The sequence below is a fragment of the Fundulus heteroclitus genome, chromosome 13, assembly GCF_011125445.2.
Source record: "Fundulus heteroclitus isolate FHET01 chromosome 13, MU-UCD_Fhet_4.1, whole genome shotgun sequence".
NCBI classification, from domain to species: domain Eukaryota; kingdom Metazoa; phylum Chordata; class Actinopteri; order Cyprinodontiformes; family Fundulidae; genus Fundulus; species Fundulus heteroclitus.
Genome location: NC_046373.1, coordinates 28,299,607 through 28,327,399, shown reverse-complemented (window position 1 = coordinate 28,327,399; position 27,793 = coordinate 28,299,607). Strand labels below are relative to the sequence as shown.

The 27,793-nt window shown below is 39.6% G+C and overlaps 1 protein-coding gene across 3 annotated transcripts in view; it reads right to left on the bottom strand.

The window, feature by feature from the left end:
* Window positions 1-27,793, bottom strand: part of khdrbs3 (KH domain containing, RNA binding, signal transduction associated 3) — a 183,472-nt gene that overhangs the window by 36,983 nt on the left and 118,696 nt on the right. For all 3 annotated transcript variants that reach the window (XR_002427163.2, XR_004932312.1, XM_012853716.3), the window contains exons 4-6: window positions 26,456-26,602; window positions 24,691-24,830; window positions 16,523-16,703 (exon numbers count right to left, since the gene is read on the bottom strand). Coding sequence is in view for 1 of the 3 variants with exons in the window: in XM_012853716.3 (XP_012709170.1) it covers window positions 16,523-16,703; window positions 24,691-24,830; window positions 26,456-26,602 (468 nt within the window). In the remaining 2 variants the exon portion in view is untranslated. The remainder of the gene's footprint in view (window positions 1-16,522; window positions 16,704-24,690; window positions 24,831-26,455; window positions 26,603-27,793) is intronic.

Sequence of the window (27,793 nt, the reverse complement as noted above, 5' to 3'; positions counted from 1 at the left end):
TTACCCCAACACCCTCAAATAAAATTTGTTGCAACCAAGAGCATTCAGAAGTCACCTCGGTGGCAAATTGTCTACATTTGTGTAATTTAACCTCATTATAAACGAGCATTGATAAATAAACAATATCTCAGGATTTGAACATCTCACTGAGCTATGGTCATGACATAAACTGAAAAAGGAGAGTGTATGTCTAGCCAAACATTTAACCAAAGCATATGTATACGTCAAAATGGTTGCCATTTAATGGCCCAATCAACGTCAGACCTAAAATCCAGTTGAAAAAGTGTGGCAACCCTCTTTAATTATTGTTCATAGATCCTCTCCATCTAACCTGACTGAGTTTTAACCTAATTCAAGAAGAGAAATTGGCAATAAAATTAAATCTATAAATGTGCAAAGTTGGTGGAGACATACTGCAAAACACCTGTAATTGCAATAATGTAATTAAAGACAATGATGGTGCTACTGATTCACAGCAGCTAAATAAAAATGCAGATCACACTTTTTAGATGTTTATTTGTAAAAATCCTTTAAAGCATGTATAATTTTCCTTCTGTATTTTCATTCCCCAATCACTACTTTGTGTTGGTCTGTCACATAAAATCCCAATAAATGGTTGCAAGTCTAAAAAAAAGATGTGCAAATACTTTGACCTGGCTCAATTAATATGGATGGACTTTACTACTTTATCTTGACATTTTCTACTATTCTAATGATTTCTAGTCATATACAATGGAACTGATGGAAACCATGTTGCTCCTCACAAGTGAGATCCTGAGAATTTACTCCGTAAAGAATCAGCTGAAAGCTTTATGGGGAGAAGATTTGACGTGGTAACAGCAATGCATTTATATGTAGGGCTCTTACAGAAAGAGCATTTAGATTTGCATTTTATCTATCCATTCACTGACACACTTACTCTGTTTGGTGGCAAGCTGCCATGCACAGCGCTGCAGAAACCACAGGTTATTGAGGTTTGCTGCCTTTCTCAAGGACACGTTGACATGAGGACAGGAGCAGGGATTAAGACGGCAAACATCATCCGCCCGCTTTCATGTGTGCATCTAGGTTTACAAGTTTAGTCTGGGTGTCACATCAACAGCCAAAGAGGTGTAAGCAGACATTTTCATAGCTGGGAATCAGCACATGAACAAATCTGGATCACTTACACATGACAAAAAAAAGAATATATATATATATATATATATATATATATATATATATATATATATATATATATATATATATATATATATATATATATATATATTATTCATTGCTACAGGGTAAAATTATGTTCCATAACAAACCACAGTTCAATAATGTAAGAAGAAGAGAACCCCGGTGCTATTATATTGCCAGAAATTATTTTACAATCATTAAGGAGCTTTAAAGGAGCAATAAGCAAAATGTCATTATTTTAGGTAAAAAGAACAAACAAAATAGGATGAAGAACTAATGGTAATATTTCAGATAGACTATGGTATGACGTCACGTTGCATCTGTCCATGTTGTTCTCCAGTCTCTTGTTTACATAGCCGGACCGACCAAGCGTGCATGTATGTGCATGTGAACAGCTGCTACTCAGGGCTTAGCCCCTTCCTGTCCTAAATACCACCGTCAGAGCAGCGCAGCATAGGCGCAAAATGGTGGAGAGCGCCCCACCAGATAAAAACGTTCTCTTGCTATCAGCATTATAACATAATGAGTTCTTCAGTAGAAATGTTCATCTGAAAGGTGATGTAGCCAGAGTGAAGGGAGAGAGGCGCGGCTTGTCACACATCTTGTTTTGGTCTACAGCACCACCTTGTGGTGAAACATTGCTTATTACTCCTTTAAGACTCCCAGCTGAAAATTTAGGCATATATATATATATATATATATATATATATATATATATATATATATATATATATATATATATATTATATATATATTATATATATATTATATATATATTTATTATATATATATATATATATATATTATATATATTAATGCACAGTATAGTGCACCTAAAATTGTATACATTTGCATTATAACATTTCCGGTTCTTACAAGTAGAATGTACATACATGACCATGTATTTATTTGACTGTGTGGGGGGCGTTGAGTTCCTGAGTGGATGTCCACTCACTTTCCCTGAGCGTCCCCTCAGCCTTAAAATATTTCCTAATCTCAATCTGCAATCTGCTCTGGGAAATATTACAAAGAACTCTGGATCATTAATACTGAGGCCAACTTTAGCTGTAGTTGTATCCATCTTCAGGAGACCATGATTATTTCCTACATCTGGCTAAACTTTATTAGTCAGAATTATGATGTGATCTTATGTAACATTAAGAGATGAGAAAAGGTTTCATCTCAATGTTTGCAAGATATTTGATGACACACAACTTAATTTTTTATGTTTTTCATTCGTTACATATACGCTGCCATTTACAAGGCTTTCTTTTTTAGTCTGGTTGAGATTTACAGTTTAATTTTACCTCCTGTAGGGTTGTTAGCACCTGAAAAGTCAATGAGGCCATGCATGTGTCATTGACTTACCCAGCCAGCATGTAAATGACTGAAGAACCTTCTGTCTGCCACATTCAGTGAACCTCAAAATAGTCAAAGGCTCTTTGAGTTTCACTGGGTTGCACTAAAAGTGCCTTTGTGCATAAGGAAGAAAGGAAATGCATGAAATTTCACATACAGTGCCTTTAGAAAAAATGTCATCCTGCTGGAAATTATGTGACGTTCTGGAGTATCTATGAGGATCAGTCTTTTAGTCTTGCCACTGATTCTCAATTAAGTTTATGTCTGGTCTTTGACTGGATCATTTGCGCACAGGAAGCTTTCAGCTAAATCATTCCATTGTAGCTCTGGCTAAATGTTTAGGGTTATTGTTCTGCTGGGAGGTGGACCTCTGCCATAATCTCTAATTTTTTCAGCTCTCAATAGACTTACTGTCTAGACTGGCCTGTATTTGGCTCCATTCATCTTTACACCAACTCTAAAAGGCATCCCTGCAGTGAGTTGGAAACTCACCTGAAATGGCATGCTATATACATGTGGCCAAGCAACCTGTTAATGCATAACATACACTGTACGATTTTTTTTGCCCTTTTTGGGCCGATTCTTCAGTCATGCGAGAATTTTTTGGATCGGACTGAGTTTCAGCTTCACCGTGCGTTCTGCATCGTGTAGTATACAGGGGGAAACGAGGGGCGATTCGCCTCTCACGACCACCTCCCGATCCGGAATGGTATGCTCGGATGAAAATCAAACATGTTTGAAATTCAGTCGGCCCTTGTGAGGTGACTGTGAGCGCATCCTGCTGTTGAAGAGGAGCTACCAGCGTCTACAAGCCGATATCCTCCAACCTCGCATGTGCAAACTAGGGAATTCTTCTTCTTCACAGAACAAAACACAGGAGTGGAGAGAGAAGCATGGCAGTGGTACGTGTGACATGGAGTCAAACTACGGAGGAGCAACTAATAGAATTGCCAAGACAGCGCATTTGGTTCTAGTGAGCCTCATATTTAACATTGAGCATTGACACTACCGTCTTTTTCTTCTTCTACTGTTTACATTTGGCTTCTGGATGGACAAGTCAAAGCACCATCTCTCTACGGGGCTGAGTCCGACGTGTGGTTTTTTCGATGTACAGTGTGAGCAGTCAGGTCGCATCAGAGCATTGGGCCGTACAGTGCAAGAACAGATATCGTGAGCTGTGAACTTTTAAACCCTGCGGTTTCGTTTTACAGTTTGAGCTGTATATGAGTACAACGATTGAAAATGTCGTACAGGGTATGCCCGCCATAAACATACCAAGAGTTGTGTTGGAAGTACTCTGCTTCTCTAACAGTGTGACCTGAGATTTTTCCAGTATTGAGCTGCATACTGTGATGTGAAACACAAGTTAGAGTACATTGGATTCTGGAGACTGGAAGTGTGTTAATATACTGTTATGCCCATATGCCAGTTTGCAACATACCTAAACTTAATTATTAAAGGGAAAGTCCGGTCAACAAGGAAAAATCAGGGTATCATTAGCTATAACTAAAACTAATACGTTTGTGGTTATTTAATGAACTTATCTTTAATCAATAAGAAAATAAAAACATAAATTGTCGTCTGGATCACTGTGTATGGGGGCGGCCATTACGGCCCATATTTGGGCAGTAAGGGCCGTCTGACATCACATCCTGCAACGTGGAAAAGCGGAAGCGGCGACAGCATTTCTCCGCTCTTTCCATGCAAAGTCAATAGGAGGCGTTCTACACAGCTGCGATCAGAAACAATTTTTTCGGATTTCTAGAGGACTTCACCACTGACATTCGCAAGACCTATTGTTACAGCAACAATGCTCACGTGCATGGCCATTGGATGTTCCAACACAACTGGTAAAAGTAGAAAAAACATTGCTTATTTCAACTTCCCGATTCATGAGCCACCGGCTCGTTGCTGGATTGCCAACTTGAACAGAAGAAGAATGTTTTGAGCATGACATGAGAGAGAGGATTTTCGGTAAGTTATTTTTTAATTTAGAATTTTTAATTTAGAATTTGCGGGGATAGTTACCGACCAGAGGGGCGGAGGGATACCACATGTGATGTGGTATCCCTCCGCCCCAGCATGTGCTGGAACGCTTTTATATTTTAATATTTATACAATAATGACCACCTGCCCTATTTACTAGGGGGCAAATATAACTCAAGTAACTTCATAGCGATCTCTCCTCCGCTGCAGCGCCGGTAAAGCTGTGCTGCAGCAGAGCGAGCGCACGCGCGCGCACACACACACACACGCGTATATATTTTGGGGGGCCAGACTGAGTTTGCCCTGGAAATAAGTCCGGTTTCTGTCAAGAAACTCTTCTAAAAAATCCATATCGCTATCAGATGATGATAGCTCCACGGATCTCCCATCACTGTCACTAAGTACTTCATCACTCTCTGCTTCGTACAGAGCACCAGTTCTCGCCATCTTGGAAAATAGTGCGTTGTTGCTCAACAGCGGGTCCGCTGAGTGACGTCACAGAATGGGAGGTGACAGTACTATTCTTGACCAAGATGGATTCCTCCACATAAACATGATTAAATGAAAATTATTCTTAATTTAAAAAACGTATAATTTATTGCACAGTATGTAGTAGTTTTATATTTAAAGTACTTTCAGCAGTTTGAATTCTGATTTTGACCGGACTTCTCCTTTAACAAAAGTGTGAATGGCTTCAAGTGAATAATCACATAAAATCCCAGTACAACACAGTGAAGTAAAAGAAAAATATTGTCAAAAGTGATAGTGAGTACTTTTTCAAGCCACTGCATGTTGCTGCATGCCACAATACATAAGGCATGACACAAACCAGTCAGGGTTTGCTGGGCAGGTCGAGATCCTAATAATTTTTTAGTGCAAGCCATGGTTCATTACAAGACCTCTTTTCGTCCCACTGGTTACTCAGTCTGAGTTCTGCCCACTTACATTGGAAGAGGCTAGCTTGCATTAAGTGCCACATTAAACTTTAACAATGGCATGTTATTGCCATTTGTGTGAGCAACTACTCTATAATTGAGTTACAAGCAAGCCAAGTGGCAGCACGTGGCTGGCTTAAAAAAACACCAGAGCGACATTCAAAGTTTTTTCTTTAGCCTTTCTGTGGCATGGCAAAACTGTTTTAAAAGGAACACAGACAGCGGCCTTGGCGTGAGCCGAGCTATTATAATATCTGATGTGTTTGCATTGGGACACCATTTACTCAAAATATCTCGGAGCAACAGCAATGTGTTTCCAGCACTAAAGAGGATTATTGTGACAGTGAGAGGTTGAGGGGAGGGGTGATGAGACAGAGAGGGGAGAAGGAGAGCAGCTCCTAAGTGACTCTTTCATTTGTATGCCAGTGCATGGCTGAGAGGCGTGTTGTTAAAAGATAAGGACTGGCCTCTGAGGCCGTTGAAGACTAACAGAGGGTCTGGCACCGCATGTTACAACAGCAGTATCACAGCCGCACCACTGTGCCTTACAATACCACTGTAACAGATAGGATGCCACTGACTCTCAGAGCAGGCTTTTCAGACGCTGGATTTGCTCCCTGTAGCCTGGGCTAAATCCAAATGAGTTCAGCAACTCACTGTCCTCACATTATAGACTTATTATTATGAGCCGCACATGGTTGGTAGTCTGCGATAAACAGCCAAAAAGGCTGTTTCAATTGCAAACAAAGTGAGCAAATTAATCAAATGAAAAGGAGAAGAGTGGTGCATGTCCCACTTGACTAAATAATGACACCATCTGCACAAAGAAAAATGTCTTAACTCTGTACAGCTGTACTAAACAGGGCTATTAGCTACTTCAGGACAAGGGTGAGACAAATCCATGAGATACTTCACCGTGGAGAACAAATAATCCAGCAGTTTCTTGCCTCAGCCATCAATCTTGATCTAAATTTTCCCATAGTAGCTATGTGTCATTTATTTGGCTCTTCCTGCTAGTGCATTTCAAAAAGCTGAACAGGCTGGATTTTGCCTGCGCTTTCCCTGCTCTAGGGGTAGGAATAAATACCCACACCATCAGACTGAGGAGGCCAAAGAGTCGCCCCCATGAATCAAGCTGAAATATTGCTTCCCTGTGTAATGCTTGACAAATGTCTTTCCCCCTGCTATTTTAATGCCTTTGCTTTTGATGTTAGCTGAGTTGTAAATAAAGTCTCCTGATGTCTGCCAAGTATTAGGGCATGTCATTAATGAATTAGCCCTGCAGAAACACATCTGCACAGTGAAATACATCAATCATTGCTGCCTGTGTTGCAACCCGCAGATCTACTGGGGACCTGGGGGCTAGCCAAGCTAACAGAGGCAATGCATAAGAAGCATCCACGCTAACACCTGTGCATAATTTGAACTTGTGCATATCTGCAGTTTGAGTCTGTATTAAAAAGTTTACAACAACTGGAACTGTTACAACTAAGGCTAGACTGAGATGCCAGATGTTTCTTGCCACCACAGACAAAGTGGAGTCATTTTGTGGTCTTTATTTAACAAAAATTAGACAAACACCATCTTTCCTGCCAGGAAAAGGTCTTTCCTGTCCTACCTTAACAAATATAAACATAGAGTTTGCTAAGCTTTAAGAACTTAGACCTTAAAGGCACTTTGATGAGATGAGAGTACTGGTAAATGCCCTTTCTGATCACCCTTGTTGATCGGTAAAGATGCAGCATATATTGTTAGGGTATCAAGTTGAGCAACTCCTGTTACTTCTTTGATCCATCCTCAGCTGCGAGTCACACGATTATAACAAGCATTAAAGCGAATGGTACGAAGGAATTTGCTGAACTTACAAAATATGATTGCAGCACAGGCTGCAGGTGCAGGGAGAGTAGAGCCACCTGACGAGCCTTCACTGTTGGCCTAATCTGGGAAATAGGTTATCCAACAGAACCTGGTTCAGATAATTACATGCTGAGGATGGCGCACATTCTTTCTTGCATCTGTGTAAGTTATAGGCTCATAATCAGGCCTCTGCAGAACCTAATGACAGCTAGGTGGTAATTCAACCATTTGATTGTATTTGTTGGGGCAGGGTGCATCTAAATGTAGCAGGGCAGTGGCTCTCGAGGACTAGAGTCAGAGACCCCTGACGTAGAGAAATAATACAAAGAGGAAGAGTGAAAGATCCCTGTTCTTTTGACAAAGATGTAGTATGACGTGTTAACAGAAAACTAAAATGTGACTGTCAGTATTTTTCAACAGAGTAACAATCCATAATTGTAAGACATCCACCCAGGAGTCACCTGTAAATCACGTCCATTCACGATTGCTCTAACTGACCTTTGACATACAGCCATAGCATTCTGACCCCTCACAGGTACACTCAGGAACAATGGTCATCCTGTTACAATATGTTCCGAAAAAAAAAAAAAAAAGCTATACAAGGTCAACCTGATTCGGAGAATACATCTGACATTACAAAACAGGATCTATCGGTAGACAATCAAAGACAGCCCAGAATTTCTCTGTCAGTGTCCTGACTGGCTAGCGTTTTTTTTTTAAAAGAATTAAACAAGTAACATCAATTCAACATGAATTTTTGCTGATGTCCCACAGCAGAACAGTAAAGCCATTTTAGGTTTTAGACAAAAGCTGTTAGAATTTTTGGTTTTACTCCCCATATTTAAAGCAAGAAATTCAACAGAGTTTAGGAGATGTTACTGACTACTTTCACCACATCTGGAATCTGCCTGTGGCTGCTTGCATAGGATGCCGGCTCCCCTGACCGTTCCTTCAACAGTCTGAGCTAAATCAGTCTGAGTGTTGGTTCCCAGCCAAACCTTAACCTTGAACCAGTTACTTTCATTTCAGCAGACATTAATAATTAAGACACTAGCCAAGAAAAGTAGCCTAGAGTCCAATCTAGAAATGGCTCTCTCTGACAGGACGGCAGAGATAACTGTTGTGACCGAAAAGAGCAATTATTAGGCCAACCAGGGCAGTCTACAATGGCTCTCTGACCTGTGGAAGAGAAAAGCGGGCTGCCAAATGACTCTCACAGAAGCTACACCCAAGGTAAAACTGGTCAAATACAATTTGAAGGTTCACAAGCATAGAGTACTGTTTGTAAAGCTACACAGTCAAAAAATGTGGTTTTCATTTATTTTTTTGCACCACGTCATTCACAATAAATATCAATATTTAATTGGCAAGCTAAATATTTAGCTATAGTTTTATATTAGTTTATATTCGTTTCCAAACTAAATATTTATCTCAAAATGAAACTAAACATTTAATTTCCAAACCAAATGTTTAATTTGGAAGAAACATTTTTAGCTCAGACCTAAATGTTTAGCTAATGTGGAAATTCACTACTTGATAAGTGGAAATGGACAACCAACACAAAAGATTGGTCTTGCTATCCTCTATATCAGTGGTTCCCAAACTTTTTTAGCTGCGCACCCCCTTCTGTGTCCCAGCCTTGGTTGACACACCCCTAATCTTCAAAAAAAAAGAAAAAAAAAAAAAAAAGAAAAAAAACTGCAACAAGATTGGCAGTTTCCCTGATTTCAGCCAATTGAGCATATTTGTGACAATGAATGAAGTAGGGGCCACAAGCTAGGTGCGCATATACAGCACAATGCGTAGAGGAAGATAACTTTTTCTATATTTCATCTTAAAATGAAGCGTAGAAGAAGACTTCTTCTAAATAAATACATTTTCATGTGAATACATTTTTATTTGTTTATTAAATGTACAGTTTCGAATTTTAACTTTTACAAAGGAAATGTTTATTTATGGGTCTCTATGGTGTAAGGAAAAGACCCTGTCTGACTGCCATTACACTTTTCATCTCGTGCCCCCCACTAGCGGCAGTGGTGCGTGCACCACACTTTGGGAATCCCCTGCTCTATATAAACTCCTGCAGCTGGCGAGACTGAATCACTTCAGTCTTTGATGAAATTCTTTTAACCCAAGTGGGTAACAAACTTACTTGCTTGCCGTGGTGGCTCTAGAGCAGCTGGTGCAGACACTGTTGCTGCAGATCCATGAGGGAACGTCTGTATTACCAGTGAAACAGCTCGTCCTATGTTTTCAGCATCAATATTGGAAATGTCAAGAGGAAAAAGATTGATGATAAAATAATTTACACAAGCGACAACTGAAACGATTCAGTCTCGCCAGCAGCAGCAGTTCATATAGAAGTTCGCAAGACCCAGCTTTTGTTTTGGTAGACCACTTCCGCTTAAGTGAATTTGCATATTAGTTAAATATTTAGTTTGGAGCTAAATATTTACTTTAAAAGATTTAAAGATTTACTTTAAAACTCTTGTGTCCTAAGAAAAACAAGGTAAAGACTTGTGCAATTAAAAAATAAAGATAAATTCGTACTTGCGTCGCAATAATATTTAAGTTATCTTTGATCACTCGTGGAATAAAACTAAAGGTCCTGTTAACATCCTTTCACATTTTATGATGTTTCATAAATGGAATTTAAAAAACATTTATTAATAGGAGCTTTAATACAAATAACAATTATTCAACTGGCTAAGCTCTGGTAGAATTACCTGATAGAAATAATTACCTCCTTTCAGCAGTTTTTACAAATCACTAGCTTTTGTCCATTTTAAAAAGGGTCAGTCTTATCCTCACGACTATTCTATCCCAGCTTCTTCATTACATATGTTTTGAACCATCACATTCAATTTAGGTTAAACTGACATGTAGAACAATATCTTTGACAGATGAATTCAATTAACAATATTGGTATCAATGCTGAGCAGGAGCACGGTGGGAAGTGCTTCAGGGGGAGTTGGGGGCATAAAAAGGATTTATGCCCCCAACGTTCACCAAATACTCACAACACTTTGAGAGGATTATCATATGTTGGAGGAATTACCATAAACAATTGCAGCCCACGTGCGTTGCACACTTCTCGGTTTCTTCACTCTGAGGAATTAAGCTTCCATGTGAGCAAATAAATTTTTTTTTTAAAAATCACAAATTACGCCAACTCTATCACAGATAACCTGCTCCTCTGATGAAGCCCCTCAGATCGTGTTCTATACTGACAGTTGTACAGGTAATATGTCATAAAGCCTAATTCCCAAAATGAGAATTACATCATGCTAATCCTTTTGGATCCAATTGGATTAGCAGCAGGTAAGACAGAGATCTCAAGCACCTAATGAATTACATTAAATGAGATTTGGCTGCACTCATGGTAACCACTCCAGAGTCAAGGGAGCCTAAAAGGCTGGATCGCAAGATAATATCATCTGACTGAACTTAAGTGAATTAATATACCAAAAAATTTTCTACTGCACCTGGCAAAAATATTCAAACACCATGATGTGTGTTTTTTTTTTATTTTTTATGTTTGACGTTTTTCTACCAGATGCTTCATATTTTATTAGGATTTAATTGGACAGACTGACACAAATCAGTGCACAACTGTGAAAGGATAAATGGTTTAAAAAAATCTGGAGGGTATTTGTATTTGTCTACTTGGAAGCCTCAATACTGACAACTTCAACACAGATCAAAATTAAGGATTTTATGGAGAACACAATTTAGGTTTAAACTTCAGTCCAGTAAAGGCAAATAGAAAACATGTTAAATGTCATTCCATATGTAGCTGGAGTGTCCAACAAACTAAGAAGAATATTCTAGTGCAGGGGTATAGGGGTTCCCAAAGTGTGGTGCACGAACCCCTAGGGGTGCGCGAGATGAAAAGTGTAATGGCAGTCAGACAGGGTCTTTTCCCCACACCATAAAGATTTGTAAATAAACATTTCCTTTGTAAAAATTAAAATAAAAAACTGTAAATTCATTGAATAAATAAAAACGCATTCACACGAAAATGTATTCATGCCGAAGAAGTCTTCTTCTACGCTTCATTTTAAGATGAAATATAGAAGAAGTTATCGTCTTCTATGCATTGTACTGTATATGCGCACCTGGCTTGTGGCCTCTACTATAATCATTCTCGCAAATATGCTCAATTGGCTGAAATCGGGGAAACTGTCATGCAGGTGAGACATCTAAGGTCAAAGTTAGTGATGAAGGAGGAGAGGAGCCAAGAGAGAGAGAAGAATCAGAGGAAAGAGAGGCGAGAATTGCAACAGATCTGGTAGAAGAAAATGAGCGGAAATCAGAAAATGTCTCTCTATCTCTCTCCTGACTTTATGTCATTTACATCAGTAGAGGGAAAATTCAATTTGGGCTTAAAGTTTTATTTACAAGATTAAATTAAGTGTCACAGTCTCTCTATCGCTCACGTAGCACCTACAAACAGCGCTGCTCATGGTGCCGTGACTGAACCAGTGACAAGTCCCGCTGCTGCTGGTGGGAAAATTGGTGGTAGACGCAATTCCTTGATTATGCTCACACACAGAGCTGTAATATTTTTCATTATAATTCAGACAGGTGCAGTTCATTTTGAAGATGTGGTCTTAGTGTGTATGCAGACAGGAACATGGAAACCGGCAACCGGTGGTGGGGGCTGCGTGGAGCTAAGGTGTGTTGCCATGAGCGTGCCTACCTGCTGAATGTAACCGCCATGAAACAATCAAGAAATAACTTTTTATGTCTTCATCGAGCACTCTGTTATTGTTACTCTGTGCCGCTCTACCAAAGTGTCTATTTCTCTCTCTTTCTCTTGCTCATTATCGTAACAAATCAAATTAAACTTCTTAGTGTTGTGTCTTGCGGCGTAAATTGAGTCAAACTCAGATTTAGAAGCTAGTACATGAAATAAATAAAGTGAGAACACACACAGGTAGATCATCAGAGTTTAGTCCGTGAATCCACCTGGATGGTCCCTGCTTCAGAGACGTTTGAGGTTGTGGAGGTGTGACCGATTAGAGCGTCTCTTTCTCTGGCTGCAGGCTGAGCCACCTGCACCTGAAAATCCTCAGGATCCTGTTGTGGATGTTGTGTGTAACTTTATCGCAATTTAACCCAAATTATGTTAAAATTTTATTTCTATTACCATTGTTATGACAATTTTTTAAGATTGGGGGTGCAGCAACCCGATTAGGATACAGAAGGGGGTGCACGGCTAAAAAAGTTTGGGAACCCATTTGAAACCCAACAACGCTCTCAACCAGAGACTAGATCCCCTCAAGGATAAAATGCCCAAATACAAGTTGAGCGATGTGGTTCAGTCCAGCGACGAGTCACCTCAGGAGAAAATAGAGTTTTCCTGCTTTGACCTGTTTAAAGTTTGCCACAGGTTAGGTATGGCCAAGTGCTAATATGAAAAAGAAGAAGTTTTGGGTCAAATGAAAGTATAATTGAACTTTCTGGTCTACATGGAAAATGGTACATCTGGAGAACAACTCCAGTGTACCTGTCATGATTTAGGTTTTTGTGTTTTTATTTTGTACTTGTCCTGGATCAGCCTTCACCTCTCAGCCACTATCCAATCACCTCAGTCTACTTCTAGACAACACCTTGCTCTTAATCAGATCCACCTGCATTCTTCACTGGTCTGACCGGGCTGTCACCGCCTACATCTGTTCAAGTCTGGTTCTGCTTGCCTGCCTCACCGGTCAGTATTTATCCTTCTCAATAAACCTTTTAAAACGTAACTCTGTGTTTGGCTGAATACCGGGTTCACCTGTGTCATCCATTACAGTACCTACTCTGAACACACCAAGGCAGCATCATGCTGTAGGTCTTCTATTGATTTGCAGTGACAAGGAAGCTGGTCATATTTAAGGGGGAGATGGATGGAGCTAGACATAGGACGATCCTGGAGAAGAATCTTTAAGAAAAAACGCTAGTCTGAAAATTAATGTTCCCAGAAGCTCCCCATCCAGTCTGTTTGAGTTTGAGCCGTTGCAAAGAACCGGCAGACTGAGTATTGACTCGGCGGATGCTTCTCATGCTTTTAAGATCTATACTTGGGGGGGAAAAAAGCCTTTTCAGTTCACTTTGCAATTACATGCTACTTCCTGTTGGTGTATCGCATGAAATACAAAATGTGGAAAAAAGTCGAAGAGGTATAAATCATTTTGCAAGAGACTTTAAGTACCTTCTGTTTATCACTCAAACTTTAGGACTCAACTAAGATTTGGTTCTCGATGTCACAAAGAGGTAAGAAGAGGAAGAGGATGCTTTCAGCTGAGTATGTGAGCTTGTGTTTGATGATACGGCGCAGCAGGAATCAGGAATGATAGCAATACGTATGAGAGCAGACATTACGCTTTGACAAATCCAGGCATGAAACGTAACAAAGGAGACTCTCTGGAAGAGTCTATTTGTCTTCAGTTGATGGAGAGCTCTTGTCCTGTGATAGTGATGTATTCATACAGCACAAAACAACTCATTCAGCAACTAATTTGTGGCGATGTTGTGAGATTTATCATGTGGCAGATGTTTTGGGGGGGGGGTCTTTCTTCCCCCAGCCTGACACACAGGTGCAGGTGTTGGGCGATGCAGTTTACAACTGTGACAATGATGGCAAACAGCTGGTCCAGGAGTCATTCCCTGTGACCTCCATGCATTTGAATCACAACCTCTGAATAAACCTGTCACATGTAGTTAGGTATTGGCTGCTGGGGCAATTTTCCAATGCCGACCTCGCCCCTCTCCTCTGCTATCTGCCTAAATATGCTGTGCTGATGCTGGCTTCTCCGGGGAACGCGTTCCGACAGTGCAGCGGGAGACTTTCCTGGCAAACGCACAAAGGGCCCGACTCTAGACTTAATATATTCATCTGTGGCAGCTGTTCGTATTACTGATGGGTTCAGATGAGGGTGCAGGTGAGCTGCTAGACCACATCATAATAATTGACACATTCTCCATGCAAAAGTTTATCTGACATGACAATAAATACGATAATGCGTTTGGGGAACACATCTTTTAAATTGACCTCTGCCAGGCTTACAGTTAATAAGCTACAGCAAACCTTTCACCCGCTTTACACAGCAGCATAGATCCCATGAGTTGTGTGTAGTAGGATAGTTTACACAGTATACAGTAATCAATTAACTTCAGCATCAAAATTATCACCAATCAACATCTAAGTTGAGAAACGAATAGCTGATTTTTAGTAGCACAAGCACCACTTTTTACTGAAGGACTCTGTAGGGCTGAGCAAAATGGTTGGTGGTCTTAGTTCAAATAAATGCCAAATGGGCATTTCTTGAGATTCAGTTTAAGCAACATCTGTGCTCTTAAGAGGATACTTCAGAACTTGTATTTAAGCCTAATACAAATCCATATGTACTGGTCCCCAAGACTGAAGCTAACAGTTTATCAGAAAGGGCCCAAAACCAAAACGGACTACTATAATCAGACATCACAGTGGTTTATGCAAGTGCTATTAGATTGACCTTTCAATTACAGTCAAATTTGCATTGGTTATGCTCACAGAGGCTGACCATCATTCACACATGACATGGTAGTAGGAAGTTTGTTTGAGGACCTAAAAGCAAGCAGGAAAATGGCATTCTGATGACAGGTGTGAGTTTAATAGACGAGACAAAGACTTTAAAAAGAGGAGTGTTTGATGGAGCACACACAGAAAAAAAGGTGTTAAAACAAGAGTCTGATGGGAGGATCTGGTTAAAAGAGGGACTGAAATGAAAGGCCTATATGCTGGTGAGGCGCTGATTACTGGAATAAAAAAACAGGTTTTCTACCAAACCAGCAGCAGCAGTGGTAGAAGCAGGGAGCTGAGGAAAACAGTAGGAGAACTACTGAATAGAACGATTGGTGAACACAACAGGTATCCCAAGGGAAACAATGGCTCAACAGGTCATGATGAAACAGACAAGAAGTCAAAAACTTCCAGGTTTAATGGCAAGAAAATAGAACACATGGCACAAGAAAACCCAGAATAACTATTTGTTCATAAATGTGGGACCCAGGCTGTAGGAGACAGGCTTTTGCCAAGACAAAAATGGTTATTAAAAACAGTCATTAAATGTATTTGGAACTAAATATTTACCTGTATAAAAGGATTTATGAATTTTAATACATTGCCTGAATCCACACTACAAACAACAAACTGTCCCAAAAAGACAGATATCAGAGGCACACAAAGTAAACAAGGTGAATAAGTGAGTGAAGTTGTGTGTGAATCAGATTCTGGTAATTATTTTAGTGCAACAGTTCCAGAGACAAAATAGATTATACTTTAAAAACTATATTTAAGTGACGAGGCAGTCGCAGATGTGGTGTGCCTGTGAGACAGCGCTGAGGGAGGTGGAGGCCTCATAGCAGCTCTCTCTGCTGCCTTCATACAGTGGCTCCCGAATGACTGCTTTCGGTAAAGTCGGCATTAAAACAAAAAAAGTTGCTAAAAGTTGTCGTTGTTAGTCCTTTTTGAAAGAAAATTGCAAGAGAGGGCTGAAAAGTCATGAAATATAGCAACAAAGATGGTAAATGGGCAACAGTGGACTGTCCGCTAGTTTTCCTTCCCTCCTGAGAGCAGCACATCCTACTGCCCTACCCAGGAAGCCAGACAGGGAAGAGTATGCGCCGTTGGTTTTTCCAAATAAAGTACATTTTAATTTTCATGATAGTTAACTTAAATATATTATTTATTTATTTTTACACAATTTCACTTTGTAAATCCTTTAACAACCCCCTAGATACTGTTGCAGTCGCATTATTCTGACCAGCACGGGTAAAAAAAAAAAACACGGCGTATTCAGTAATGGGCCAGTGACAAACTAACAAATCAGTCATATAAATCAATGCCTTGGTTCACTCTCATGACACTGCAATGATGCCATATAACGTAAGATTTGTGCACTACGCAGGCTAGACACACACAAGCTGGTTAGCCTAGAGAAGCTAAAGACATCATTAAAGTGTACGGACATATGGTTCCAACTGCACCATTGTCTCTGTTAGTGTCAAAAAAGACAACAGCTATAGACTAGGTGTTACTGTCACTAAGCACCCCTTTAGCTTTTCTGTACCTAAAGATAAGACACATTATAAAGCTATTAAACAGCATAATGTGGATGAGGAATTAGATCCTGTTGCACACAGTCGGAACTTGTTCTGGTTGTAACAATACTTACATATTCACCGTATGTGTCCTGTACTATGGGCGGAGCCGCCCTGTAGCTGGCAGCTGGGAGGGTGCCTCTGGCTCTCTGGACTCCTCTCCCTCTGGAGGACGGGGCCCGGCTGGGTGGGGCTCCTCGGGGTGCTGCCCCTCTGGGGACTGCTGCATGCAGGGGAGGAACTCCTCCACGACTCCTGACAAGAGACAAAGACATGTGCCATGTTTGAACAAAGGAACCAAAGATCAGAACAGCGATATACTCTGTGAACTACTGGAGAGAAAAAAAAAAAAAACGCATACAGCAACTTCCACACTTATTTGTAGCACCCTGGTAAATCATTATCATCTTTTACTACAGAGGCACAATCTCATTCTGAAAGTGCTCAAAACATTTAACGTTTGACTTGAGTATATATATCCAGTCTTAAAGGAAAATAAATCTTATATTAAGAAATAATTGTTGAAGATCATATAGGTGATGCAGATGTATGGCAATCTTAGTAAGTCAAGAAACAGCAACAAGAAAAAAAAAACTGCCTTCACTTTTGAACAAGGGATTGGGTCAGGATGAAATTCCAAAGGTATGATCCCCTTAAGAAAAAAAAGTCTCTTTTCATTTTATCAAAACAAAAATGCATAACGTGAAGTAAATGCTGTTATTTGAACCTGCCATTTATGGACCTAAATTGGGGTCATAAAGTTTGTTCGAAAAATAAAACTTTTCAAACTGAGAAAAGAAATTCAAACTGAAAACAGTTTGAATTATTTTTTTCTACACTTTGAGATTTTTTCTTTCCAGTTTCAAATATTATTTTTATGTTTCTACATTTGTTTCAGTCTCAGGCGTTGTTGTTTTTTTCCGATATTTTTTGTTCAGGTTCAAGCTAGCCTGCAGTCAACTGCATAACAGAAATGTACTTGTCAACATGTCAACCTTGGTTTAAAGCTTATTTAAAATGATGGGTGCTACTCTTTTAGTATCAACACCATGAATTGTGGTTTTCATGTTTGGAATTATTTAAGAGTAAGATGTATATTCGCCTTCTTTCAGCTAATAACACAGCAAAGGGTGGAGGAGAGGCAGCAGTTTATGTATTAAAATACATAGAACATAGCATAGAACAAAGCCCTTAGATTTTTAATACACTGTATTAAAAATACCCCCACACACACACACACACACACACACACACACACACACACACACACACACACACACACACACACACACACTCGTTAATAAATGTACTGAATTTAATAAAGAAAATAAGTATAAAAATATATACTACTGCCATACTGGAGACATTTATTTTAAGGCGGTTTACACATCTTCACCAGAGGTGCCAATGATTGTGGAGGATGCTGTATATAACCTGTTAACATGATTTCTAAGGCATTAAAAGTTATAGCTTTAATTAGTGCACCATCAAAATGAAATACCCACTGCATCCCACATATTCATGATGACATTCTGTAATTTATTTAGTTTGCAGGTTTTGCTGCCTCTTCTACTTCAGCTCATGTTAGTGATTTCCTGCTTTGGCCGCAACGACTTGACTAAATCCAGCAATGATGAATACGATGCGGTCGGCAGGCAGGTTATAGGTGTAGGAGGAGAGAAAGGAACAGCGCAGGCGGAGGGCATGTTCCTCCAGTCGAGAAAAAGTGAGTCATATCCATTACTCAAAAGCCGGCATGTCTTGTGGCTGAATTGCTTTTCTGTCTATTAAGAAAAATGTAGATGGAGAAAATACAGTTATTTCTAGATGCTTTATGTTACGTCTTTTTGTCTGCATTTTTTGTTTAAAGTGAAGCCTATCCTTTTTACTGTTTTGTAAAGTAGTTAAAAAAAACCATGGTTAACAGGAATAATTAATACTTCATATGCTTATCTACAATTATGTGAACAAGAATTTGGCTTCATATACACGTATCTGTTGTTGTTGCTTGTGTTTGTGTGAAATGTGAAATGGACATTTAATTCAGTTTCACATTTCACACAGACCTGTAGAATAAAGAAATAACTTAAATAGAATCAGTTTGACATCATTAAATAAGATCTAAAAAAGAAGAAGGAAAAAAAAACACTACATTGTGCCTTGATCTAAAGAAATTCAAGAAAAGATGTGAAATGAAGTTATTAATATCTCCCACTTTAGAGAGCGTAACATTTTAACACTTTTGAGGCTTTATGACTGCTGTGAACAACAGGGAGAGTCAAAATCCACAAATGGAGAAAATATGGAACAGTTGTAAACCTTCCCCGGAATGAGCAGTTTACCAAAATTATTCCAAAAGCACATCAAGTGCGGACCTAATCTAGATTAAGATGCTGTGGAATGACCTGAATTAGCTCACTCATACTCAAAAGCACTGCATTGTGGAATAATTAAAAACATTTCTGCATACAGTGGGTCAGATTCCTCTACGCGGATGTTCGAGGACTCATCATCATCAATAGAAAATGGATGAAGGCAGTTGCTGCTGTAACAGGTAGCACAACCAGTTCTTAGGCTTAAGGGACATTTACTGATTCTCATAGGACCAGGTTGGTTTAAATATATATTTCCCCCTCATAAATTAACTACTTGAAAACTGCTTTGGTATTTACTCGGGTTATCTTTGTCTGACATTTAATTTGTTTAAGGAAATATTGAAGCGTGAAAAAATTCAAAAACAGAGGAAAAATCTGTAAGGGTGTAATTCCTTTTTTTCTCAGCAATTTCAGTATCTTCATTATTTCAGGAAACTAGCATTACCCTGACGAAGGTCAGTTGAGTGTGCAGTCTTTTAAATGAATTAACAAGCAGCTCAGACTACCTAACTTGCACTTTCAATAAAGAGAAAAATAAATGCAAGTTGCTCTTTTGGGAATCAAAGGATGCCTGTCTTTGTGGTTGGTTGAAACATTGCATGACTTTTTCTGTATCGTCTCAGCTTTCTTTTGAAAGGAATTAACTGATCTGAAGCAGCAGCAGAAAACCACCAAGGTTGCTGTCTGGATCATTTGCTTTCTATGCTTTCTGTTTCAGCAGCTCTCCGTGTGTCTGTGGTGAAAGATCCCAGATTTGGGGGAGGAAGAGCTACAGCGAGAAAGAGAAAAAAGTCTGATTTAATGTCTAACGGGGACAGCGAGAGATGTGGTTAAGAAAAGTAACAGCGCTGAGTGTCAGCTCCTCTTTTACAGCCAGGACATCCTTTTCAGCCACAGCTCAGGGGAAGGAGGGCCGAGATTATACACTCTGCTTTCTGAACTCTCATATTGTTCAAAATTGTGCATTAGTGAGCGAAAACTTCCTGCGCGGGAGCCTGCGGGACCACAGATTTATAACACTTAAATTAGGCATGGTAAATGCTAATTACAGCATAATTCAAAACGCCGCCAATTATACTGCAACTCGGAGCGGGACGGAGGCTTCATCTTAGTGACCTTGTTTATCTCTAAATCATATGAGGGATGTTTCTTTCATAACCAAGAGGAGTAAACAAAGCCTTCCTTCTTTTTATTTCCTTCAAAGCACAGCAGCAACACAGACAGCAGTCAAATTGTTAGGCTGCTCCGTGTAGCTGGAATTACCGCGGCTCCACGGAGTAGTGAGAGGGTCAAGGGTCCACTAGAAACTGTTTTATATTTCTAAAAAGCAGAATAGGTTTCTAACTTTATTATGGTCACCTGTTCACATAGGTGTCTTTTAACTAAAATGTGGTCGATATTTAAAGAATTACAAATATTGACATCCAGTGGTGATGATGAGTAAACATCAGTGACAGAACTGGGGCAGTGCCCATTTAAATCTGGTATGGTTGGACGGTTGATCTCTGTCCCGCTCTAAAGTCTTTTAGACTCAAACGGGTTTTCTTCTTGGATTGCCCTGTCATTAGTTCCAATCATATTTCTATCAGCTCTGGCCAGTCTCTGTCCCTGGTGAAGAAAGACATCCCCGCAGCATGGTGCTGCCACTACCATGTTTCACAGTAGAGATAGTGTGCTTAGAGTTATGAGGAGTGCTGGTTGTTAACCAAACATATGCTTTTATGTTGGTGAGAGAGTTTAGTGTTTGGTGTCACCTGACCGGATCGTTTTCCTCCACACGATGGCTGTATCCTCTACATATCTTGATATTAAATGACACTTTTTGTAGATAATACTTGTTCTGTGAGTGGAGCATGTCTGCAGCTTGACCAGGTTTACCATGGACTGAATGAATGCTTTTCTGTTTTATGCTCTCTTTAGCCTGCCTGTCACCATAGGGAGAGGGCAACGTCTTAGTATGTTCTCAGTTGTGCCACATTATTGTGATTTTCAGATGATGGACTTAATAGTGCTCTGTGTGATATGTTCAGAGCTTGGGATATGGCTTAGTAACCAAAGGCTGCTTTAAATGTCTCCATAACTTTCTCCCTGGTGCGTCTGCTGTGGGTCTTCATGAAGCAGTTTGTTAACTAATATTCTCTGACAAATCTTTGAAGCCTCCATAGAACAGCTGATTACACAGAGATGGACTCTATTTAATAATTTGGTGACTTCTGAAGGCAACTAGTTGCATAGGATATTCCGGGGTATCAACGTAAACGTTGGTTGAATATATTTAACCAAATATATTTATTTGTACCTGTCATATTTTAATAATAAATAGATATCCCTAACATGTTAACAATACGACTACACTTAGTCGTATTTCTATTAGGTGTTAATGGAGGTGATGGTTGGATGCCACAACACATGCCAAGAGTGAATCATTTCTCACACATACAAACCCTCCCACATAAGGGAAGCTTTTTTAATTAATCCGCCCACTCAAGTCATTGGGAACTTTGCAATATCTATTTCAACATTACCAATCAAAATTCTGTTCCAGATATGGTTTCACAGCTCCTTTCCAACAAGGCTGTGTTTTGTTTGTGGTGGTGTCTGTGCTTTATTGGTGCGACAGGTAAACAGAAAATCATTAAACTGTGGTGTTTGGGAAGGGGAAACACATTACCAGATTGTTCCAACACAAAGGAGAGTACAGACAACAGATAAGACAAACATACCATCTTTCTCAATACCATACCAGCTCTTTGTTAAGAATCCTAACAAAAAAAATCGGGCACCTGCCAAAATTTCAAAAAAAATTATTTACAAGCATTTTTGGCAATTCTTTCATAATGTTTGCATGCAAAGGTATAATTTTTTTTAATTTGGTTACAGAAACCATTTTTGATCACGTCTGCCTAAATTGTTTTGATTTTGCGTATGGTAGAATGGCTGTGAGAATGCTGTTGAATTTGTATTTGCCTTACTTCTGTAGAGCCAGTATATAGTGCATTTGTAATGTTTTATACTTCTACAATTGTTTAGGAATTGGTAAACATAGTCAGAGGTAATTTATATTGCAACTGCTCCACAGATGATGGAAAGCAAATTTAGCTGGACAATAAAAAACACTTTTTCAGTAATCCTGAAAACTGATTTAAAGTCAGTGTTTAATACTGTCAATCCCACCAGAGTAACGGAGAGATAATGTATATCTTGGGGTGACAGTGGCGCAGGAGTTGGGGGGGTTTGTCCTGTAACTAGCGGGTTGCTGATCCCGCTCCAACCATCTCAATTGTTGTGTCCTTGGGCAAGACATTTCACCTGAATTGCCCTCTGGTGGTGCCTGGTGGTGCTGATGTATGGCAGCCTCGCCTCTGTCTGTCTGCCCCAGGGCAGCTGTGGGTACCAACGTAGCTCACCACCGTCAGGGTGTGAATATGTGTGAATGACTGATTGTACTGTGAAGTGCTTTGGGGTCATTGGACTTGATAAAGCGCTATACAAGTACAAGCCATTTACCATTTCTTACCATCTCCTACTGGACCTGAACCCTGCCATTTTATCGGATTTCTAAACTTTATGGCTGCCAGATCACAGTCAGTCTGCCATGCATAAATGTTCTCAGACTCTTATCATGTTGAGAACTGCGGCCCCTCAAGATTGTGTGCAAATCCACTGTACTTAATACAACTTACATGCCTATCCATCCATCCATCCATCCATCCATCCATCCATCCATCCATCCAGCCAGCCATCCACCTGCAATATCAGGATTGAGGGGAACAGGCAAGGAGGGGCTGCTTTTTACCTTCAGATGTGAGTTGCTAAGAGGTGTGTATACCTTAATGTTGCTATTCCATCACAGAGTAACACATCACAGGCATACAGGGCAAACTACCATGCACACACACTCTATCCTAGGGCAATATAGAAAAACATATTAAATTAACATGTGTGCTTTTAGAGTGTGGGAAAAAGCCAGAGTACCCAGAAAATAACCACATAATGACAGTGCTGCCCATGAGGAATGCCTAGATATTAGATTTGCAGTAATAGAACTTATGGAAATAACTCATGGAAATGAAGAATCAATGTATATGGAAGGAGTCAAACGTCAATGTGGACAGAGAAGAATGAAATGATAAATACACTCTGGAAGTTATGAGCACAAACCCTTTCACATAAGCAACTGTCTATAAGAGGCAGTGGACAGGTTTAAGTTCCTCAATATGAACTCACCTGGTTAGGAAACACTACAGGGATTATTAAACCTTAGCAATAAGCAATGCTATTTTTGCAATAATCCTATACAATATTTGCAGATCTGCTCTCTACGTGCAAAAAGAACTATTGAGTAGTTCTGTTGTAAGTGCATACGAAAGTGTCTTGTTTTCTTGAAGTGTAAAAATTACAAAAAAGCTTATCAGCAGTACATATCTGTACATATCATGTCTACAGTGTTATAAAAATATGAGCACAGCAAGGACCTGAAAATTATATTGACAGGCTCATATGCAGCTTGTTAGGAGTTTTCCCACATTAATGGAAACTGCGGTTTGTTCAGAACAGTATTCTTTGCCAGAATGTATTTTTAAAAAGTGAATACATTTATTAAAGTGGGAGCAATGCAAAAGGGTTTCATTATCCAGTTTTAAATATCAGCAGTGATGCCATTGTGTTAAACGTGTGCCAATCATCCATGCTGGCTACCTCTCTTTCTGCAAATCCTGCTGAAGTCTGCACACCGTCAGCACCGTTTTAAACACCACTGCTTATTTTTCTGTTTTCAGAGGAAGCTGTGTCATTCATTTTTGTAATACATGCAAAACAGCTTCCAACATCGCACTAAACAAAGAACCCTTTGTCTGATTTTATTTAGGATGCTCTTTACTATTGAGGGACTTATGATACACTTTGTTCTCATATAAACTGACAAAATGAATCGCTCAGTATTGCTTTGGTCATGGCGTGTTTGTTTTTTGTTTTTTTTTTTGCTTTTGTTTTGATAATTTCTTAGTTATTTATGATTGTTACTATGGTCTTGCAGTATTTAGTTCATGTCTTTGTGTTGTTTAGTGTCTGAAAGGTTTTACAAATTTTGTTCATTCCTTTGTTTATTTTCTTACTGATTTATTGTGTTCTGTTCGCTCTGTATTGTAGTTTATTCTATTAAGTCAGTATCAGTCTACTCCCTGAGGTTTGTAGTTTCTTTATTGTCTAGTTTAGTTCAGTATGTGTTTATTACTCCAGTGTTTTTCAATCCTGATCTTTAAGGCACACTGCCTGTTTGCAGGTTTTAGTTGTTGAGTTCAGCACACCTAAATTTCAATTGAAGGCTGATTAACAGGACTTTTGTTAAACTACAGCCATTTGAATCAGGTGTGTTAAAGCAGAGAAACATCTAAAACATTATGGGCAGTGTATCTTGAAAACTGGAGGTGAAAAACTAGAAATTAGTCTCATTCCCTCCGTTCTGCTGCTCAGCACTTTCCTCTCCCAACTGCTCCACTTTCCCCCGATCAGCGAGGGCCTAATGTCAGCACACCTGGACCCAATGTCATCCTCCACTCCTCCCTCAGTATATAAGCTGACTAACTTTCATTGTTCTTTTGAGGTTGCTCCTATTAATTTGTGTGTTTCAGGTTTACCTTGTTCCACTAATATATAACATACACTGTGGCTTAGTATACGCTGATTAATTTAGATAATTTGTAATGTCATTTTGCCAACAATACAGGGATTGTGACCCGTTTCATCCAGTCCAAAAATGTGGCTCTGACCCTGTCTACTTACATTTCCTAGTAGCTCCTTAATTGTAAATAAAACAGATTTTCCAGCCAGGAAAACATGCATCCAGATGCACATTTGGAGGATGTTACCTTGGAGGCCCCGGAACAGGTGTCCCCCTGCCACGGGCGGCTGACTTGCCCCTGACCGATGGCACCTTGGCATCCTCGGAGCCGCCGTTCAGGTATGTGAGCTCCTGCAGCTGGGCCTGTCTGATCTCATCATTGTAATCCTGCACACACAGCGAGTCGCACATAAACACATGCACACAATGACGGCAACAGACTCGCTTTCAATTACACTGTATTAAATTACATCCTTTATCTCCAGGGCTATAGCTCTGGGAATATCTAATTAATGTACTTTACAGTAGTGCCGTGACTGCTGTTCCTGAAGCAGCAAAACATTCAGATCTCCCGCTGATAAAACCTTGGGACCCCCATTTAGCTTTATCTTTTCGCATTGTTGTTTTTCCCCTCTAAATTGGAGCACATTAATTAATAGGAAAACAGGTCTTTAATCACAAAATAACTAATACAGTTGTCATTTATCAGTTTTTTTGATGAAAAGGATTTTTTTTTTAGAACAGTGAGAGCCAGCAACACAGGACAGGTTGTAGGAGAGGTCTGCCAGATACAAAAACAATTAAATGTAAATCATTATAGCTCTCAGCATTAGAGAAATCATCCATAATATATAGAGGAAGAGTAAATAAGTTCCAGTCTGAGGCGGCTGCTAAAGAGCGGCTGTCACAGCCAAAGAGATTCCCTGTTGCTTTCTTCTATAGTCTTGCTGCACTGCAGTGATTATCTTTCCTGATGCACACTTATGCCCTCACAGGGACTCTCAAGTGACACAGTGTATTCCTTTGCGCCTTATGCTAACTGTAACTAACTTACTAACAGAACGGCAAAATAACATCAAACAACAAGCAGACTGTGAAACCAAAAGATTGGCGATATGACAGTAGATCCAGCTTACGAGACAACAGTTTTTGAAAACAAACAAACAAAAAAAAAAATATCGCGCCTACGTTCCAGACCACTCAAGTCTTCTGGTTCAAGTCTATGCTGCATCCCCAGAATTCAGAGCCAAACGTGGAGAATCAGGTTTTAGTTTTTATGCTCCACCAATCTGCTCAAACTCCCAGAAGACTGGAAAAAGTTTGAAATCATGCGTTCTTTTAAATCAAAGTTAGAACCCCAATTATTTTAGAGTTGCCTTTGATTGCTCTGTATAAACTATTAACTGAGAAATCATTAAAGTCTGTAATCCAACTTTTCTTTACTTTTCTTTATTATGCCACCGCAATGTGCTTTTTTTGTGTCTTACTTTCCTATGTTCTCATCAAGTAGAGCACTTTGAATTGTCTTGTTGCTGAAATGTGTTATGAAATTTTATTTGCCCTTTCTTGTCTTATTTTCGTGAGACAAAGTCACTCGCTGACAGCTGCTAGATAGCTATCCCTGAGACAAACTTATCCTTGAAGAGAAGTATGGCTTTACTTTAACACACTGACCTCTTGAACTATCAAATCTTATTACACCCAAACTTAAAAGCCACTTTGCAACCATCAGGATTGGAATTTGACCACCATGTTTAAGAGAGCCTCCATAAGTTCATGTAGGGGTCTAGGTCCCCATAATGTCTGTAAACAAGTACACACACACACACACACATACACACACACACACACAAGAACTGACTGAGTTAAGTTACACTGTTTTGTTTTACTCTTAACTAACTGCAATATATTTAATTAGAGCCAAAAGGAAATTGTGGAGAGAATGGGGGGAAAAAAAGAGTGTGTGTAGACGAGTGTGTGTTTGCGTTATGGATATAGTAAGGGGAACATACTGGTATGAGAAACTTCTTGATCTCCTCCAGAGCGTGACCCATTCTGGCGTAGGCCTCAGCTGGTGGAGCAAACACCTCGATGAGGACGTGTAGGTCTTCGTTCAGATGGTGATATTTGGCCTCGCCGCTCTGCCGTAGCTCTTCTTCCTGAAGATACATAATATCGATAATTTATAAAAACCAGTTTGACAGCTCAACAAAGAGTATGCACAGTGCGTCACTCAGAAATGTTTCTCAATATAGAGAGTTTTCTGCATTGAGGCTTGCTGGGTTTGTGGTGCAGAGTTACAAGAATGAAAACCAAAATACTCATGTGTACTGTTTCAAACTTCTGCAAACAGGCGGTCCTTAACAGCTTTTCAATTGCTTCTGTCATGTTTAACTGATTGCTTTCGTCGTCACAAAGCCGCCTCTGCTCACAACAAATAGTGGCGACGAGGTAAATTTCGTGCTTGCATTCCCTTCACTAAAATATCTGCTCTGCTTGTTGCGTTTCGGCCCATCTGTCTGTGGAATCGCTCGAACTTCATTAGAATAAATTAAGTTGCTCTGTGAGGAAAGGAATGTACTGATTTAAATGTACTAGGCTGCAATATTGATTTGTACCCCCCCCCCCCAAAAAAAAAAAAAAAATCCGCTTTAAGTGGGTAGTCATTTAAAAAAATCATTAACGTGGAAAAAAAGAGTTGCTATTTTGTTTTGTTTCCTCGGACAGCTTGAATGAAATGCATCTAACCTTTTGTTCAAACAGTCAATACCTTGGCTAAGATATTATTTATTGATTACCAAACTAAGTTTGTGGTTGTATAATGTGACCTCAAAATGTGTTTATGCCACTTGAACTTGGTTTTTTTATTATTATTTTTTTTTACATTTTGTCACAATACCACCACAAACATCAATGTATTTTATTTTGATTTGAATTTATAGACCAGGGGCTGCACAGTGGTGCAGTGGGTCTGGCTCTTTCTGCATGGAGTCTGCATGTTCTCCCTGTGCATGCGTGGGTTCTCTCCAGGTACTGTGGCTTCCTCCCACAGTCCAAAAACATGACTGTTAACTGTTAATTGGCTTCTCTAAAATGTTCTTAGGTGTGAATGGTTGTTTGTCCTGTCTGTCTCTGTGTTGCCCTGCGACCAACTGGCGACCTGTCCATTGAATGCCCGGAGATAGTCACTAGCACCCTTAGCAACCCCATGAGGGATAAGCAAGTCAGAAAATGGATAGATGGATTGGTAGACCAACGATGAGTAGTGTATAATTATGATGTGCAAAACAAAGCTTATCTAGTATTCAAATGCTTGAAAAAATTGAAATCTGACTATATTTGTTGGCTTA